This window comes from Prionailurus bengalensis, chromosome D3, assembly GCF_016509475.1.
Source record: "Prionailurus bengalensis isolate Pbe53 chromosome D3, Fcat_Pben_1.1_paternal_pri, whole genome shotgun sequence".
NCBI lineage: Eukaryota > Metazoa > Chordata > Mammalia > Carnivora > Felidae > Prionailurus > Prionailurus bengalensis.
Window position 1 is genome coordinate 34,871,754 of NC_057356.1, and position 19,139 is coordinate 34,890,892.

At 39.0% G+C, this 19,139-nt stretch overlaps 1 protein-coding gene across 3 annotated transcripts in view; it reads right to left on the minus strand.

Annotated features, from left to right (window-relative positions):
- Positions 1 to 19,139, minus strand: part of RALBP1 (ralA binding protein 1) — a 49,166-nt gene that overhangs the window by 21,841 nt on the left and 8,186 nt on the right. For all 3 annotated transcript variants that reach the window (XM_043558290.1, XM_043558289.1, XM_043558288.1), the window contains exon 2: positions 29 to 327. In XM_043558290.1, the coding sequence (XP_043414225.1) occupies positions 29 to 272 (244 nt within the window). In that variant the 5' untranslated portion in view covers positions 273 to 327. The remainder of the gene's footprint in view (positions 1 to 28; positions 328 to 19,139) is intronic.

The window sequence follows — 19,139 nt, forward strand, 5'->3', positions numbered from 1 at the left end:
CAAAAGCGTAGAGAAAAATGGCACTTACTCCTTTTTTCTTTTTTCTTAAATTTTCCTTTTTTCTTCCCATGGTCTTTCTCATCATCAGACACTATGTCAGGAGGCTCATGAAGGCTGTCATGGGGAGGCGAGGGCTCGCCAGTGCGGTACAAGCCGGGAAACTTGGTAGGGCTGATCTCCTCAGAGCTGGGGGTTCGGGTAAGACCACTGCCATGCTCCACCCTGCGGTGCTCACTAGGGCTGCTGGTGGGGGGCAGGAAGCACTCAGTCATTCTGCCTCCCTGACGAGACAGTGAGGAGGGTTTCTCTGTTACCTATCCATTACACCTGCACAGAGGGAGAAAAGATCATCAACACCAACCAGAACACAAAAGCACCGCACAAAACACGGCGATTAACCTTGCATTTACAAATCAAAAATATTTTTCTTTACAACCCTTTTGAAAATACTCATTCATTTTAACATCTCAAGTTACATTCCATTCATCACACATTTCAGTTCTCAAAGAGGCAGAAAGCACTGGCACCTTTAAGTATTAGAAAAATGAACCAAATGAAAAAGAGAGTTCTCAAAGTCGAATACAGAGTTCCTCTTAAAAAGAAGGGGTTTCATTTTGACTGTTCTATCCAACATGCAATCTATTTTTCTTTAAGTCATGAAAAAACAACCATGAATAATAAGTTACACAGACAGCTTAATACAACTACACATGAATAGTTCAGAATGAGAATTAAAATTTACAATATTTATAGCGATGTATTTGATGATTCACACAATTATAGATCATTCATTATAGTTCTACAGTGCATGATATTAGGTAGTTCATGTGTTAATAGTAACTTATTTTGTATTGCAGTTATGTCAAAAGAAACAAGGGAACCCTTATTTGTTCAATCCGAAAGACACACTAAATAGATTCACTAGAATGGACACTATACAGGACAAATGCAGTAAGAGTTCAAGGTTTGGTCACTTTTTCTTCCTCTTTAGACAGAGGTAACACAGTCTATGTACATTATTCAAAAGTTACTTGGATTATTAGTTCTTATTCCACTTTAATATCTTTATGATACTCATTTGGAAAACTATTAGAATCACTTGTTTCTCTTTGCATTCACTTTTAAGGTTATTTTGCAATTTAATAAATCCAAGAGCCCTAAATGACAAGGCTAATAAATCTGACCATGAACACACTCAAAAGAAAATGTAAAAAAAAAAAAAAAAATTCTGCAGAGCGCCTGGGTGACTCAGTTGGTTAAGCATCCGACTCTTGGTTTCAGTTCAGGTCATGATCGCACGGTTTGTGGGTTCAAGGCCTTCATTGGGCTCTGTCCTGACGGCGTGTGATTCTCTCTCTCCCTCTTTTTCTGTCCCTCCCCTGCAAGCTCTCTCTCAAAATAAATAAACTGTAAAAAAAAAAAAAAAAAAAAAAAAAATGTGCAATAGCTAAGTTCTTTAAAGAGCTAAGAGCTCCTACAAATCAGTAAAAATATGAACAAATCAAGACACCTACACAAAGGACATGATATAATTCACAGAAAAATGACTAATATCCATGCAAAAATAATGTTCAGGTACAGTTTTAATTTTTAAAGTATAAACTAAAACAGTAAGTTACTTTTCTAATATCAGACTGGCAAAGAACAAAAAAGTGTGTAATACCCAATGTAATACCCAATATACCCAAAGATATAAGCAAAGGACTCATAAGACTCTCTACTAATAACAGAAGTATAAATTAGCACAATCTTTTTTGAAAAGCAATTTGGCAATATCAAAATATAAATGTGCTCTCTGATCCAGGCATTCCTCTTTCAGGAATTTATCCTTCACATACATTTTTGTAAGAAATCAAAGATGTGCACGTGAAAATATTCATTTTAGCACTGTAAAAGCAAAAACATGATCATCTACGTGGCAATCAATAGATCAATTCAATTACGATTTATCCACATAATGGAATATAAATTAACACACAATTTCTGAAAGCATGTAAGAAATAGTTAACTATTGGGGTGCCTGGGTGGCTCAGTCGGTTAAGCATCCAACTTTGGTTCAGGTCATCTCATGGTTCGTGGGTTTGAGCCCCGTGTCAGGCTCTGTGCTGACAGCTCAGAGCCTGGAGTCTGCTTCAGATTCTGTGTCTCTGTCTCTCTCTGTCCCTCCCCTGCTCACACTCTGTCTCTCTCTCTCTCAAAATAAATAAACATTAAGAAAAGAAAAAGTTAACAATTATTAACTCTTGGAAGTGGCAAAATGGGAGAAAGATTTTTATTCCTTCTATGTAGTTTGAAACTTACCATGTGCTTTTATTACTATTATTGTAAAAAATTGAAAAAAATGAACAGAGCATGTTTTTAATTTCATAAAACTCATGAGCACTTAAAATCAAGCTTTTAGTACTATTTAATAACGTGGGGAAAAACTTTATTTACAGCACAATATCAATATTTAAGTACATAAACATTTATGCAAAACAAATCATAAGAACGAGAATGTGAACAATTTTCTCTGAATTGAAAGATCATAAGTGACGTAAGTTTTCTTCCTACCCTTCTACATTTCATAAATTTTGTACCCACTATGCATTATTGCATAAAAAGAGGAGAGAGTTCCATTAGAGGATCTGTAAGCATCACTCTAATTCTTCTGTTTTTCTGTTTGGCTATTGTTTTTTAAAAGTACATTCTATTCTCTCTTCAATCGAAGGCATCCTAAGTTTTGACACTCACAGGATTTAGGTGGAGCTGGGGCCCAACAGCATAACAGTTACACATTACAGGCGAGCAAACTGAGCTCCGAAGACGGAGGAGCCAGAAGACAGCCCCCGAGAAGACAGCCCCCAAGAACACAGCCGTACAGCACAGAAATAAAACCCCTTACAGGCATCCATCCCACCCACACTCCACCACTTGGTCTCGTGCTCCCCTGGCTTTGCCAAGGCTGTCTTCACTCCCGGGAGTCCAGCCCTCCTTCCGGCACTTTTGCATGGCCAACTGCTACCCCTCCTTCGACATGGCGCCTGAAAATGGGCATGAGGAATCTTTTTGAAGTGACAGAAACAGCCTAGATTTGGATTGTGGTGATGGTTACACACACTGGTTAATTTGCTAAAAAATCACTGAATTATACACTTAGAGTAGATGGATCTGATGTGTATGTAAATCACACCTAAATAAAGCTGTTTTAAAAAAAAAAAAAGGTCAATTACCAGCAACTCTTTCTCCAGGAATCCTCCCTCATCACTCCTTTTCTGTGCCCCCCAAATCTCTGGAACACACCTCCAGCACTGCATGCACCGTGCTGTGTTTTCACTGCCTGCACACCCACTCGTCCTGTCCAGCAAATGTGTGAGCTCCAGCATTTAACACAACACAGAGCATTATGGGAAGTACTCAAGCATTTACTTAATGAACTACTTAGTTTTTTCCATGTTCTCAACATATTGTGTCTGCCGATGAGACGAAGACTAGAAGGAATGAACCTGACCTTTAGCCGTACATTTTAGTTAAGGAAACAAAGCAGTGGAGCCCGAATTTTATTTGAGCTCCTGTGGTTTCAGCCATGTTCATATACATTAACTAACCTTAGTACATAGTGTTAGAAAAGAAGTACTTTTTCGTGTTCACAAACAAGGGAACCAAGGCTCAGAGGGCCGCAGTAACTTACATTAGTCACACAGCAAGGAAGAAGTAAAACTGGGATCTTCTTTCCACTACGCTGCCCTTTGCATGTAACACCCAGAAGAGAGGACATTCATGCCAGAACAGCACAGTTAAAGGCACAAGCAGAAAACACGGGGCTTATTTGCAGGATGGCTGCAAGCCTGGTCTGACGGGAGCAGTTCCTGGGAAGGAGGCTAGGGAAGGCTCGGAAGGACAAGGTGGACGCTGAACTGAAAACCAACCGAATGCCAAGCTGAGAACTTCAGCCTTGATGTGGGAGCTGACTCATCACCAATTCCAAAGCCAGTAGTGACAAAACTGATGCTGAAAGGAGTCAGAGCAGGAACATGCACAATCAAATGCCACACAGGCATGTGGTCATTCTCTCCCGTGTTCCTGCGGCGTTTTGTAACTTACACCTATGCGCACACTCACACACATTCTCCCAGCTCCTTTACTATCATTACTCAGTTTCCATACTAGACTGATGAAGAAGACACGTTTGTCCATAAAGTGCTTAACAGATTATCTTGTAAAAACTACTTTAGAGAAATATTTGTTGACTTGCTTCCCTATAGTTGGGAATGAGTGAAAGGAAGGGCAGCAAGTAGCAGCATATGAAGGGGTGAAGGCCTGAAAACAGGATGATTTAAAGGCAACAACAACTGGTGTTTCCATTAAGGCACACTGTTTTGAGAACTGGGGAGCCGCAGCAAGCCTAAACTTCACCAAATAAAAGGGCAGAACAGGCCTCAAATGGTCCAATTTGTTTAAGTATAAATAGCCAAAGATAAGAAAACAAAAATTAGAAATTCCTAATTCTAAATTTGTAAACATTTGAAGAAAGAATACCTATCACTATTCCTCCTGGTAAGCACAACTAGAAATCCTGGATAATAGAGTTAAAAATAAACAAAAAACAGACAAAAGACAAAAGGCAGAGAAGAAGGCTGGTGGGTTAGGGACTTCAGGATTCTAACAATAACAGAGCTGTGAGTTCCCTGCATTTTCTTTTTGCCTCTACATCTCAGATGTGCTTCTCAAGAAGCCCGAAACCCAGAATCCCAGACAGGCACAGATAAAACAACAAAAACCTGCTCTCTCTAGCCAAAGGACCAGGAAAGGGGCTGCCTTGCAAGACGAAAACTTCCAGATAATAATGGTCTACCCTAGACAAACACCAAAAAACCTGAAGTTCTGCCCCTATCTGCACCAGTAAGAGGGAGATTAGATTTGTGCCCTCAGGTGGTGGCCCAGCACCCCCGCTGGGGGTTGTCAAAAAAGGACAAGTAGGGAGCTGGGGCCTTTCACACCTGCCAGCTGGTTAAGAGTGCTCTGCTCCTGCAGGGGTGTCTATGGAGACCAGGTGAAGAATCTGGACCTCCACCCCACACCCCCAAACCGTAAGTAACTAAGCACCCTGCTCCACTGCTGCTGGGTAGTCTCACAGGACACCTAGTGAAGAGTCAGAATTTTTCATCCTCACCCAGTGGTAGTGACGCCACCCCACCTGAGTGTCAATGGAGACCACATGGGAAAATAAAAGCAAAAGAGAAAAAAATTAATTCTCCAAAGAAAAGGTTAATTGTACAGAAAGCAAATCACAACACGTAGAATTAAAACCAGTAATTACATCACATGCAATGGACTAAGCATTCCAATAAAAAGGCAGGGATGGGGCGCCTGGGTGCCTCAGTAGGTTAAGTGTTTGACTCTTGATTTTGGCTCAAGTCATCTCACAGTTCATGAGTTTGAGCCCCACATCGAGCTTGGGATTCTCTCTCCCCCTCTCTCTGCCCCTCCCCCATCCACGCACACCTCTCTCTCTAAATAAATAAATAAATAAACATTTTTTTAAAAGACAGAGATAATCAGACTGCACAAAAAGCAGATCCAACTGTATGCTTTTTACAAAAGGTCCACTTTAAAAATAATTATTACACACGGGGCGCCTGGGTGGCTCAGTAGGTTAAGCGTCGGACTCTTGATTTCGGCTCAGGTCATGACCTCACGGTTCGTGAGTTCAAGCCCTACACTGGGCTCTGTGATGACAGCTCAAAACCTGAAGCGTGCTTCAGATTCTGTGTCTCCCTCTCTCTCTGCCTCTCCCTTAGTCGCACTCTCTCTCTCTCAAAAATAAAAATAAAACATTAAAAAAAAATTAAAACTGTAAAGGAGGGGAGCCTGGGTGGCTCAGTCAGTTAGGCATCTTTCTCTCAGGTCATGATCTCATCGTTTGCAAGTTCAACCCCTGATTGGGATCTGCACCGACCCTGTGGAGTCTGCTTGGGACTCAATCTCCTTCTCTCTCTGCCCCTTCCCCACTCACGCTTTTTCTCTCTCTCAAAATAAATAAATAAACTTTAAAATAAGATAAAATTGTAAAGGAAAAAATGGGAATGGGATGGCAAAATCTTAGCAGCAAAATCATTAAACAAATTGAAAATATTAATGCACAAACATTAAAATACTAAAGATTATATGTTGCATATAAAATACAGTACAGAACCAGGAGTTGCACTATACTAAAGGTAAAAAGTGTTACCTCTGCAGTATCTGACAAAAAGTACTAAAAGTATAAAGCACTTTTATGACAGTTACCGCTGAGGTAAAGCAAAGAAAAAGTTTCATAAAACTAGACTCAATGGTTTAAAAACATTCACTTTTCCTAAAAAATAAAATAAAAAATAAAATAAAATAAAGTAGAATAGAATAGAATAGAAAAATAAAATAAAATAAAATGAAATAATAAAATAAAAGGGGCACCTGGGTGACTCAGTTGCTTGAGTGTCTAACTCTTGATTTTAGCTCAAGTCACGATCCCAGGTCATGGGATCAAGCCCCATAGGGCTCTGCGCTCAGCATGGAGCCTGCTTGGGATTTTCTCTCCCTCCCTCCCTCTCTCTCTCTTTTTCTCTCTCTCCCCACCCCATTCTTCTACCCTGCTCTCTCCAAAATTTAAAAAATAATAATAAATAAAAATAAAAACATATACCTTTTCTCCAAAGAACTAAGAGAATAAAATTATTCTTTTTTTTTAACATTCATTTATTTTTGAAGGTGAGAGAGACAGAGTATGAGTGGGGGAGGGGCAGAGAGAGAGGGAGACACAGAATCCAGAGGCAGGCTCCAGGCCCTGAGCTGTCAGCACACAGCTGACAGCCTGATATGAAGCTCGAACTCACAAGCCATGATATCATGACCTAAGCCAAGTCAGATACTTAACCGACTGAACCACCTAGGTACCCCGATATACATTATTCTTAAAACAGTCTTTTCTGCTCTGGTACCAGTATTAATCAGCTCATGTAATAAGAATCATCCATGCAAAAGGACAAAGTAATATAAGTAGGGAAGAAAGAAAGATTACTAAATTAAAGTCTCCCAAAATGAGCTTCTGAGAATAACTCTAATGTTTTATTATACTTGATAATATCTACACAGAAAAAGACCTATGCCAGAAAACCAAGAACTTGCTTAACTAGTTTATAAGTCAAACAAATTCAGCATTTTATAAACGTTCTTTATTAATAAATACCAGGCTAAAACTCAGTAGAAGCAGGTCTTCCTTGTTTTTATAGTTTTAAAAAATAAGCTGTAAACTAAGAGTCTCCAATCTAAATCTCCACAAGAGAATCCAAATACGGGCTCATTAATACATTACCTACTGAACCTCTAACTAGCATTAACCTACTATTTGGGAATGCCAAATTTTGTAAATAGTATCTGGACACACAACACATTCTTGTTCTTCAAATGATGTGGAAAGAAACTTTCTCAGAATTAAAGTTCAGATCACAAGAGACCACTAAGCACCCCACATAGTAACTGAAGAGACCTGCACTGAAGCACATTACAAAGTTTCAGAGCGTAAGGGGACAGAATGAGATTACTAAGAGATTCCTCCAGGAAAAATACTTACAAAGATCAGGACAAATATGTCAACAGGAACACTGGAAATTTAAAGACAATGAAGAAATATCTTCAAAACTCTAAAAGAAAATTAGTTCCAACAACCATTCAAGTGTACAGGTAGAACATAGACATTTTCAGACACACAGCATCAAGGAATGTACTTCCCATACACTTTCTCCTGAGTTCCAAAGACCTGAGTGCAACCCTGGAAAGCAGCAAAGGAAGCCCCAGGAAAAGCAGGCCTGTGACCAACTACTGATGCAGTCCACAGTGACACAAGAGGAAGAGTTCCCAAGCACAGTGGGATGTACAGACCTCTGGCCATGTGGAAAAGAAGAGTAAAATCTGGTGAAGAGCTGCTGGGGCTTTTGGAATAAATTGGTCATAAGAACAGAATAGAAAAACAAATAAAAACAGAAGGTAACCAACCATTAACTATAAGGAAAAGAAAAAGGCAGATGAGAAAATGAAATTGTAGTCTATCGCCTAGCTCAGCATTACACATTTGTCCAGTCATCATAATGAAAACAATAAACACTGACTCAATCAAGCTCTGTGACAGGCAGGATTGCATCAGAGGGCTTAAGGGAGGGAATTCTGGAAAAGGTATGAGACCTAAATCCTCATCTACCACAACACCCAGTTATTTGACAACACCTACAACTGGTATCTTAAAAAAACAGCAGTGTAAATATATTATTTAGAAATAAGGAAATAAATAACAAAAGAAATAAGACTGAGGGGGGTGCAAGAATGAGGCAGGGAATAGCGTTTTCCATTGTAAGTCGTTCAGTACTATGTTGGGGGGGGTCCCCAAGATCATCCCATGACCCACGTAACTCCGCATATAGTTATACCCAAGGCTGAGATTTATTACTATGAAAGGTTGGCAAAAACAGCAAAAGAAAAGGCACATGGAGAGAAGTCCAGAGGAAACCAGGCTCAAGCTTCCAAGAGCCCTCCTGCAGTGGGCTCACAGAGACAGGCTGAATTCTTTCAACAGTAACGTGTGAAGTGCTGTCTGCCAGGCAGCTCCTTAGACTGAGCCCAAGGTCTTTGTGGAGCCTAGCACGTACAGGACTCCAGACTCCCAGAAAGAAAGCAGGTTATTCAGCAGAAACCGCACTGTTTTTACCAAGAGTTGAGACACAGTAAGCCACTCTTCTCATCTAGGAAAAGTTGAATGTACTGTGCAAAACATAACATCAAGTTTTCCTGTGTCAGCCAGGACTGACTTTGCAGGCAGGCCTTTCGATGGACGGCAGTCTCAGCCAGCTGTAGTAACTCTACACGAGCACTACCGGATACCTTAAACTATCTTAAGAATTATTCTGATACAATTTTAAACTTAAAAAAATCATGTCTCACACACACAAAGAAGGATGCTGGCAATCTTATTTTAAAACCAAATAAAAGAGAAAAAGGGATTTCTCTTAAAATATGAACGTTACCGTCCAAGAAAAAAAAATGTTTTAAGTTTATAAACGAAATGGGACCTATATAATCCTTCAGATGAAGCAGATAGGGTTTACAGGGGTTCATAACATCAGCAGTGAGATTATCCCCATGATAGTATGCTTGAGGTTTATGACCTATGCCCAGTAAATGCACACGAGTATTCACATTTACAAGCTTGACGACAATTTCTCATGCACATCCCCACAGATCAATTGCCCTTGTTACATAATTAGTCCTTTCAAATCTACTAACAACTATTTAGGGCTGTACCTTAATAGAGATTTTACTCTTTATGTGAAGTTATTGTTTCTTTTCTATACCCTTCTTATATATTGTAAGACTTCATCTTTAGTTTCTCCCCTACCCCCAGGTGTCTATCCAAACAAACAAACATTTAATTAGAGTCCCACATGCCACTCACAGAAATTCACTGAATGACATAGTGATTTCATGTTTTCTACTCAGCTTTCTAACATTACCAGTGTCACTGATTAAAATAATACGCCTACGGGTGCCTGGGTGGCTCAGTGGGTTAAGTGTTGTCTGACTCTTGATTTCAGCTCAGGTCATGATCTCATGTGAGTTTGAGCCCCACACAGGGCTCCATGCTGAAAGTTCAGAGCCTGCTTGTAAATCTCTCTCCCCTTCTCTCTCTGTCCCTCTCTCTCTCTCAAAATAAATAAACTAAAAAAAAGAAAAAAGAAAAAAAGAAACAATATGCCCGATATTCATGTAAAAGAAAATTTAAAAATTTTAAATTCTGAAGTTCATTATAATGAAAATGAATGCATTTTCAATGCTGACAACTACTATACAACTAATGACAAGAAAACAGAAAAACTAACAAGTTAGTTCAGGAAATTAACATAATGCAATCTGTAAAATCAACCTCCAGATGAGAATGAAATCTGAAGAGCATAAGAAATAGACTCATAAATACAGAAAACAAAACTAATGGTTGCCAGAAGGGAGAGGGGATGGCAGTTAAGCAAAATGGGTAAAGGGTAGTGGGAGGTACAGGCTTGCAGTTATGGAGTGAATAAATCACAGGGATGAAAGATACAGCATGGGGAATATAGTCAATGGTATTGTAATAGGGTTGTGTAGTGACAGATGGTAGCTAGGCTTGTGATGAACAATGCATAATGTATAGACTTGTGGAATCATTACCTTGTACACCTGAAAGTAACGTAACAATGTGTGTCAACTATGCTTCAAGGTAAAAAATAATATAAAAGAGCATAGCTTATGTCCTTTATTTAAAGTGAAAGTTCAGGGGCGCCTGGGTGGCGCAGTCGGTTAAGCGTCCGGCTTCAGCCAGGTCACGATCTCGTGGTCTGGGAGTTCGAGCCCCGCGTCAGGCTCTGGGCTGATGGCTCGGAGCCTGGACCCTGTTTCCGATTCTGTGTCTCCCTCTCTCTCTGCCCCTCCCCCGTTCATGCTCTGTCTCTCTCTGTCCCAAAAATAAATAAAAAACGTTGAAAAAAAAATTAAAAAAAAAAAAATAAAGTGAAAGTTCAGACTCTAAGGATTCGAATGTCAAGTGTTGGAAAATGAGCAGCCAAAACATACAGAAAATAATTCCACCTTCTGTCTACAAGGTAGGCTGGAAAGGACACAGTTCAGTCCTATGTGTAGCTGCGCAAATCAAAAAGTAGAGATGTATATTAAGTATCAGGGGAAAACCCACAGTGGACTCTTGCCTTTAAACAAAATCAAAGTGGTATCACTAGCAGTCATTCTATACACAGGACAAAAAAAGTTTTCTTATTAAAAAAAATCATAATACATATCATTCGGTACTTATCAGTGAAACAGAACATTTTTAGAAGTATGGTATACCCTTTTGAGGGGTGAGAAGACAGGCCTCCTTCCTGCCACATTTCATAATCAGATACTTCCTGCCACATTTCATAATCAGATAATCTATTCTCAAGGAAATCTTACATGAGAATTTAACTGGAGAGTATAAGGACAAACAAACTTTATTTAACAATAACTTTTAAGACACACACCAAAGGAGGTACCTGGTTGGCTCAATAGGAAGAGCATGCCACTCTTGATCTTGGGGTTATGAGTTCAAGCCCTATGTTGGGTGTACAGATTACTAACAAACAAACAAACAAACAAACAAACTGAAAATGCACACCACTGGTTGCAACAGAAACTGGGCAGAAACACCTAGTCGATGGTTCCCAAACAGTGCACTGAGGCACCCAGAGCATCATAAGCCAAGTCATAAAAGAGCCATGGGGCATCTTCAATTTGAGACAAAGAGCAGTGCTCAACATCTGTCAGACACTGTACAAACTACCAGCTAAAAGAAATTCAATTTCAACATTAGGTTGAGCTACATTCCTGTCAATGGCATATTTTTGTGCAGTGAGATTTTGGGGATAGTAGCTATAATTTTTTTTGAAGTACCATGTGAAAATCAACATGGGATAAGAAATGACAGTGGTAATGTCCAATCTGATTACAAAGTTATTAATATGTATAGTATCCAGAAGGCACAGGCAAACCATTTAGTTATTTAAGAGTGAAATTAGGGGCGCCTGGGTGGCGCAGTCGGTTAAGCGTCCGACTTCAGCCAGGTCACGATCTCGCGGTCCGTGAGTTCGAGCCCCGCGTCGGGCTCTGGGCTGATGGCTCAGAGCCTGGAGCCTGTTTCCGATTCTGTGTCTCCCTCTCTCTCTGCCCCTCCCCTGTTCATGCTCTGTCTCTCTCTGTCCCAAAAATAAATACACGTTGAAAAAAAAAAAAAAAGAGTGAAATTAAAATATTATCCTCTCTTTCAATTTATGTGTATTTTTTTCAAATATGAACTAAATTGTCATGACATAAATACACATTAAGTTGTGTGAACATAACAACATAACATGGAACTATTAGACATTTCCAATAGGCTGACACCAGATCTCAGAGCAGGATATGTACAAGACGAGACTGAAATATCATGTCATTAAAAAAAAATAAAGTTACAAAAGATGCTTGAAATCAAGTCCAAATGACTCAGAAGGCAACTAGAAGATGATCCCACTGGTCAAAAATTAATAAAATAATTGCAATGAACTAAAATGTATCAAGTATATTTAAATCCATGAGTTCATAATATACTCAAAAATAAAATTCACTGGTCACTTTGCAGGATGCTAGAGAACCATCTCATTATTTGGAATAGCTGGTAAATAAAGGGGGAAAAAGGCATTTATCCTGAACTTCCATTACAAAGTGTTGATGCAGCAAATTTATTTTGATCAAAATCTTCCACCTAATAAACAAAGAAATGAAAGACTATCACCACTTAATAAGCAAGTTAAAAATGGGTACTGGTAATGATTATCAATGGCTGCTAATATCTTACGCAAAAAAGAAACACCTTAATGTGCTCTCTGATGGACACACACATCAGCCTTGCAAAAATAAGCAAATAAAATCTTAATCTGATTAAGCTTCAAAATCTAAAGGGTATGGAATTTAGTTTCTTTAGTTAATATTTTGTAAGAAAAAGAGAGCGGGGAGGGTAAACATATAAAAATTAAGAGACTTAAGACCAAGAATGAGAAGACAAGCCACACTGGATGAAAATATTCATAAAAGACTATAATGTAACAAAGGACTGTTATCCAAAATGTACTAAGAACTGTCGAAACTTAACAATAAGAAAACAAATCCATTTAAAAATGGGGTAGAACAGACACCAAAGAAAATATACAAATGACAAGTAAACATATGAAAAATGCTCCGTATCATTAGGGAACATTTCTAATTAAAATGATGAACCTGATTAAAAAAAAAATCTAGATTAAAAAAAATGATATATCTATTTTTAACATTGTTGGGGCACCTGGGTGGCTCAGTCAGTTAAACGTCTGACTTCGGCTCAGGTCATGATTTCACGGTTCATGAGTTTGAACCCCACATCTGGCTCTGTGCTAACAGCTCAGAGCTTGGAGCCTGCTTCAGATTCTGGGAGAGAGGGAGCTCTCTCTCTGACCCTCCCCCACTCACACTCTGTCTCTCTCAAAAATAAACATTAAAAACATTTAAAAAATGTTTTTGTTAACTACGTATGGCAAAGGATGTTAACTAGACTTCTTGTGATCATTTTGCAGTATATACAAATATGGAATCATAACATTGTACACCTAAAATAAATGTCAGTTATGCCTCAGTTAAAAAAAACAAAACAAGAAAATACTATATACCTATTAGAAGAGCCAAAATCCAAAATGCTGACAAAACCAAATGCTGATGAAGATATGGAACTATTACTCAGTGCTGGTGGAAATGCAAAATGGCAAAGTCACTTTGGAAAACAGGTTAGCAGTTTCTTATAAAACTAAACATCCTCATACAACATACAATGCAGCAATCACACTCCTTGGTGTTTTGGTATTTACCCAAATGAGTTGAGAGAACTTATGTACACACAAAAACCTGCACATAAGATGTTCATGGCGGCTTAGAGAATTACATTTATTCATAATTGCCAAAACTTAAAAGCAACCAAGATGCCCTTTCGTAAGGGAACGGATAAATAAGCTGTGATATATTCAGACACCAGAATATTATTCAGTGATAAAAATAAATGAGTGGAATCTTAAATGGAGGAAGAATTTTAAGTGCCTGTTACTAAGTGAAAGAAGCCAATCTAAAAAGGTACATACTGGGGCGCATGGGTGGCTGAGTCAGTTAAGCAGAGTTCAAGCCCTGCGATGGGCTCTGTGCTCACAGCACAGAGCTTGCTTGGGATTCCATCTCTCTCCTTCTCTCTCTCAAAGTAAATAAATATGTAAACATTTTAACATAATAATAAATAAAAACAAAAAAATTTTAAAGGTTACATACTGTAGTGACTCCCATTATATGACATCCTGGAAAAGGCAAAACTCTGGAGACTGCTAAAAGATCAATGGTTGCTGTGGCTGTGGAAGGAGGCAGGGAAGGAAGAACAGACAGAGCACAAAGGATTTTTAGTGCAGTGAAAACATTGGGTGATAACACAATGGTAGGTACATGTCATGTATTTGTCCAAACCCACAGAATGTACAACACCAAAGTGAACTTTAATGTGGACTGTGGACTCTGGGTGATTATGAAGTGTCACTGTAGGGTCATCAAGCATAGCAAATGTACCACTCTGGCAAGGGGTGAAGGGGGTGCTGATAATGGGGCAGGCTATGCATATGTGGGGGCAGGGGGCATATGGGAAATCTCTATCTTCTGCTCAATTTTCCTGTGAACCTAAAACTGCTTTTAAAAAGTCTGTGAATTTAAAAAAAGAAAAAGTAACCTAAGGAAAACCTAGGGAAGCTAAATTTAATGTCATAATATGCTCATTTTCTTAAAACACTAAACTTAAGTTGAAAAACTTGGATGGTATCTGCTGCTTTCCAATTGTGTTACCACACTAGCGTGTTAACAATATAGACTTCAACGAGCCTCTTCTCCAGTTTTACATCCACACTTTTGTTTCCCATGATTTTCCTAAGCGGAACGTCAAAGGTCTTGATTTATTATTTTAACTTCCGAAGAAACTACTTAAAATTGCCAACATCTTAAAATTGCTACAATTTATAAATTTTCCTTACAAAGTCTTCTTTCTAGTATAGGAGAGAGGAGCTTTCTTCCTCATCTTCCCTCTCTTTTTTCTCTTCAGTATTTCTGTATCCAAACTGGGGGCACCTGGGTGGCTCTGAAAGCAATTCCAAATGTTTCACTAGTATTTTTGTTTTTAACAATTTTTCATGCAGAAGCTTCATATCTAAATATTTGTACAACTTTCTAAGGCAATCAGTTTTAAGGACTTCACTCAAAGAAATAGGCCTAGTTGGGGCACCTGCGTGGCTCGGTCAGTTAAGCGGCCCACTTCGGCTCGGGTCATGATCTCACGGTTTGTGAGTTCCAGCCCCGCGTCAGGCTCTGTGCTAACAGCTCATTGGAGCCTGGAGCCTGCTTCGGATTCTGTGTCTCCCTCTCTCTACCCCTTATCCACTCATGCTCTGTCTCTCTCTGTCTCTCAAAGATCAATAAACATTAAACAAATTAAAAAAAAAGAAAAGAAAAGAAATAGAAATACTAGTGCCTGGTACGCAGCAAGTGCTCAACAAATATTGATTCCCTTACTCCATGTACTACAACTGTTTAGAATGGAAGATATACATGTTTAAAGATATACATGTATCTTTGTATGTGTATAAAATATCTCTGCAAGAACATACAAGAAATTAAGTTGTTCTTCCTTTGGCAGCATCTTTAACGGCTGAGAAAAACACAGTCATATTTGTCTCATGCAGACTCCCTTCCCTCTGTAAGGAAACTGGGAAATATCCCGACAGAGAGCTAATTTGGTAAATAGGAAGTATATTGGGCTCTGGAGTCTGATGATCTGGGCTTGAATCTTAACTCTGTCTGGAACACAACTATGGGTTTTGACTAAGTACCATCACCTTTCAGAGACCAAATTTCCTTATCTGTACAAAAGAATACTGACATCTGGCAAGGCATTGGCAAGATTAAGTAGAATGGAATCCCTCATATATAGTAGGCACTCAGTAAGCAGTAATAAGATTAGCCAATATTTACTTGTGCTGTAAGTACTTGTGTACTATATTAACTATAAGAAAAGCAAGAGTATAAAGATGTCTGGACAGAGCACCTGGGTGGCTTAGTCGATTAAACGTCTGACTCTTAATTTCAGCTCAGGTCATGGTCTCACCCTCTGAGATCAAGCCCTGCATTAGGCTCTGTACAGGCCCGATGCCTACTTAGGATTTTCTCTTTCCCTCTCTCTCTGCCCCTCCCCTGCTCATGCTGGCGCTCGAGCTTTCACTAACTTAAAAAAAAAAAAAAATGTCTGGACAAAACTTGAAATTTTCTAAACTATATTTCTCCCCCATCTAACACTCTGAAAAATGAGGTTTTTCCTGCCTTTTCTTTGTGATTGTCCCTTTGAAAACCCCTCAAAAAATTTTAAAAACATCGTAAACACATTTAAAAAGCCAAGAAGAGGGGGGCCTGGGTGTTTCAGTCAGTTAAGCATCTAGCTCTTGGTTTCAGCTCAGGGCATGATCTCACGGTTCTTGAGTTCAAGCCCCGTGTCAGGCTTAGCGCTGACAGTGTGCAGCCTGTTTGGAATTCTCCCTCTTTCCCTTTCTTTCTGCCCCTGCGCCCTGAGCGCCTGCATGCTCTCAAAAATAAATAAATGAACTTTAAAAAAACTTAATCTTTAAAAAAATAATAAGCCAAGAAGAAGCGTGGAAAAAAATACTGACACTACATGTGGCAAATATTTTATAAAATTTTTTAAAAAGAAAAAAAAGGGGCACCTGGGTGGCTCAGTCGGTTGAGTGTCTGACTTTGGCTCAGGTCATGATCTCACAGTTTGTGGGTTCGAGCCCCACATCGGGCTCTGTGCTGACAGCTCAAAGCCTGGAGCCTGCTTCAGATTCTGTGTCTCCCTCTCTCTGCCCCCACCCCCACTCACACTCTGTCTCTCCCTCCTTCAAAAATAAACATTAAAAAAAAAAAAAGTAAAAAAAAAGAAAAACAAGGGGTACCTGGGTGGCTCAGTTGGTTAAGCATCTGACTCTTGATTTTGGCTAAGGTCATGATCTCAGGGTTTGTGGGATAGAGCCACACATCAGGCTCTGCACTGAAAGCATGGAGCCTGCTTGGGATTTTCTCTCTCAAAAAAAATAAACATGCATACTTCACATACTGTATGTTAGCCAATTTGACAATAAATTATATTACAAAATAAAATCTAAAAAAACATTAAAAATTTAGAAAAAAAGAAAAAAATGGTAGAGGGTATAAACACAAAACACACAAAAAAGAGATTTTAAAAATTAAGGAATAGGAAATTAAAGACATTTTCTTTTTTAACTGCAAATCTTCTGAAGATGAACAGGTCTGATACCCAATAATGGAAGGGTGTGTAGAAAGAGACACCCTAATACATTAGTAGTAAAAGTGTAAACTGATACATTTAAAAGGGCAATTTAACAAAACCTATCAAAAATTAATATTCTCACCTAGCAATTCCACTATTAAAACCTTATCCTCAAACACACAAAAGCAAGAATATAAGTAAAAGGATACTTAACATCACATTTATAACAGCCAAGAAACCTTTATTTACATTGCATCTCTATACACATCTAAAATCCTTTAAAAATAAAGCACTGAGAAGACGAATATGCTGGCTTACTGTATGCTACATGAAATTCACTTGAACTATACAAATACCAGGTAGCCTAAAAGTTAAGTGTAGTGTAATAGATGGAATGTTGGCAAAATGCTGGCATAAGAAACAGCAAAAGTCCACCCCTCCATAAAAGCAACTAAAAACTGTTAGAATCAACTTTTCCAGAACAGCAGAAACTAACCCAAAGCTTGCAGCAATCCCAGGATTACTTATTCAAGACACCGCTAAATCTTGGTAAAAACACAGAGCTTTGTGGCATTTAACTTACTCTCGTCCTACCCTGAGCTCCGCAGATCAGTGGCAGCCATGAAAACAGCAGCACACGTTCCCAGCACTGGCCGGCAGAACAAACCTCATTCACAAACAAACTGAAACTATTTGTTTTGACCTACCTAAGGGCTCCCTGGAAGACTTTCTGAAAAGTCGAGCTTTATCTCACCTAATACTGCTACCTCAGACTTTCCCCAAAGCTAAAGCCACTACAGGACACAAAGGGTATTTGCCAAAAACATTTACAGGCAGATGTTTTCAGCGCTGCTGCCTGATGCAATGAGTAAAAGCTGGGGCAAACAAACTGACCAAAAAACCTTGAGTGGTAAGGCTGGGCGATGAGATGTTTTGGGAAATAAAGACCTTGAACAGATTCCTGGGAATCTAGGACGCAATGTGTATGCCCAGGGCTGTGCACATGCTCAGGAATTTTGCCAGCTCTTGACTTTTTTTTTTCTTCCAGTACTTGGACTATGTCATCCCACCACTTCCTGGCCTCTATGGTTTCTGCTAAGAAGTCAGAGCAGTTGGCTGTTAAATGATATTGAGGATTCTTGTATGTGGGGAGTCACTTCTGTCTTGCTTCTTTCAAGATTCTCTGTTTTTCAACTGTTTGATTAAGAGTCTCAGTGTGAATCTCACTGAGTTTACTGTACCAAGAAGGCTCACTCTGGACGACCCTGACCTTTATACAAACAGGAAATTAAGACTAACCAGAGCTGTAAAGTGGCCGAGTGCTCAAGGAATACTTGAACAGTAGCACAACACCCCTCTGAACATACTGGGAGATGTTTTTGGTATGAAATGTTTTAAGGAAATACCTGTCCAATCATTAGCTGACCAATAAGCTAACAGAACACAGACTTCACTGGGCACACATAATAAAGAATATATATACTTTAGAAAATTAGTCCAGAAAAGTTTCTAAACAACTAACAACAGTTACAAGTAGCAACAACCCTGGGGAAAGAGGAGAACCTAATTTCCAGAACTGCCATTTTATAATACTCAAAATGTCCAATTTCAACAAAAAATTATGCACATGTAAAGAAACAAGAAGGAATGGCCCACACACACAGGGGAAAAAAAAGCAATCACCGGAAACTCCCTAAGGAATCCCAGGTATCAGACTTACTAGACAAAGACTTTAAGATCTGATTTAAGTATGTTCAAAAGCTGAAGGAAATGATGCCTAAAAAACTAAAAGAAAGCGTAAGAATTCTGTCTCACCAGGTAGAGAACATTAATAAAAAGACAGAAATTACTTTTAGGGGCACCTGGGTGGCTCAGTCAGTTAAGCATCCAACTCTTGATTTTGGCTCAGGTCATGATCTCATGGTTCACGGGTTCAAGCTCTGCATCGAACTCTGTGCTAATGGCGCAGAGTCTGCTTGGGATCCTCTCTCTCCCTCTCCCTCCACCCCTCCCCTGCTTACGTGTGCGCTCTCTCTCTCTCAAAGTCAATAAACACTAAAAATAAATAAATAAAAATTAAAAAATTATTTTTTAAAGAATCAAATAGAAATTCTGGAATTGTAAAGTATAACAACTGACATGAAAAATTCACTATACAGACTCAACATCAGATTTGAGAAGGCAGGACAAAGACCAGTGATCT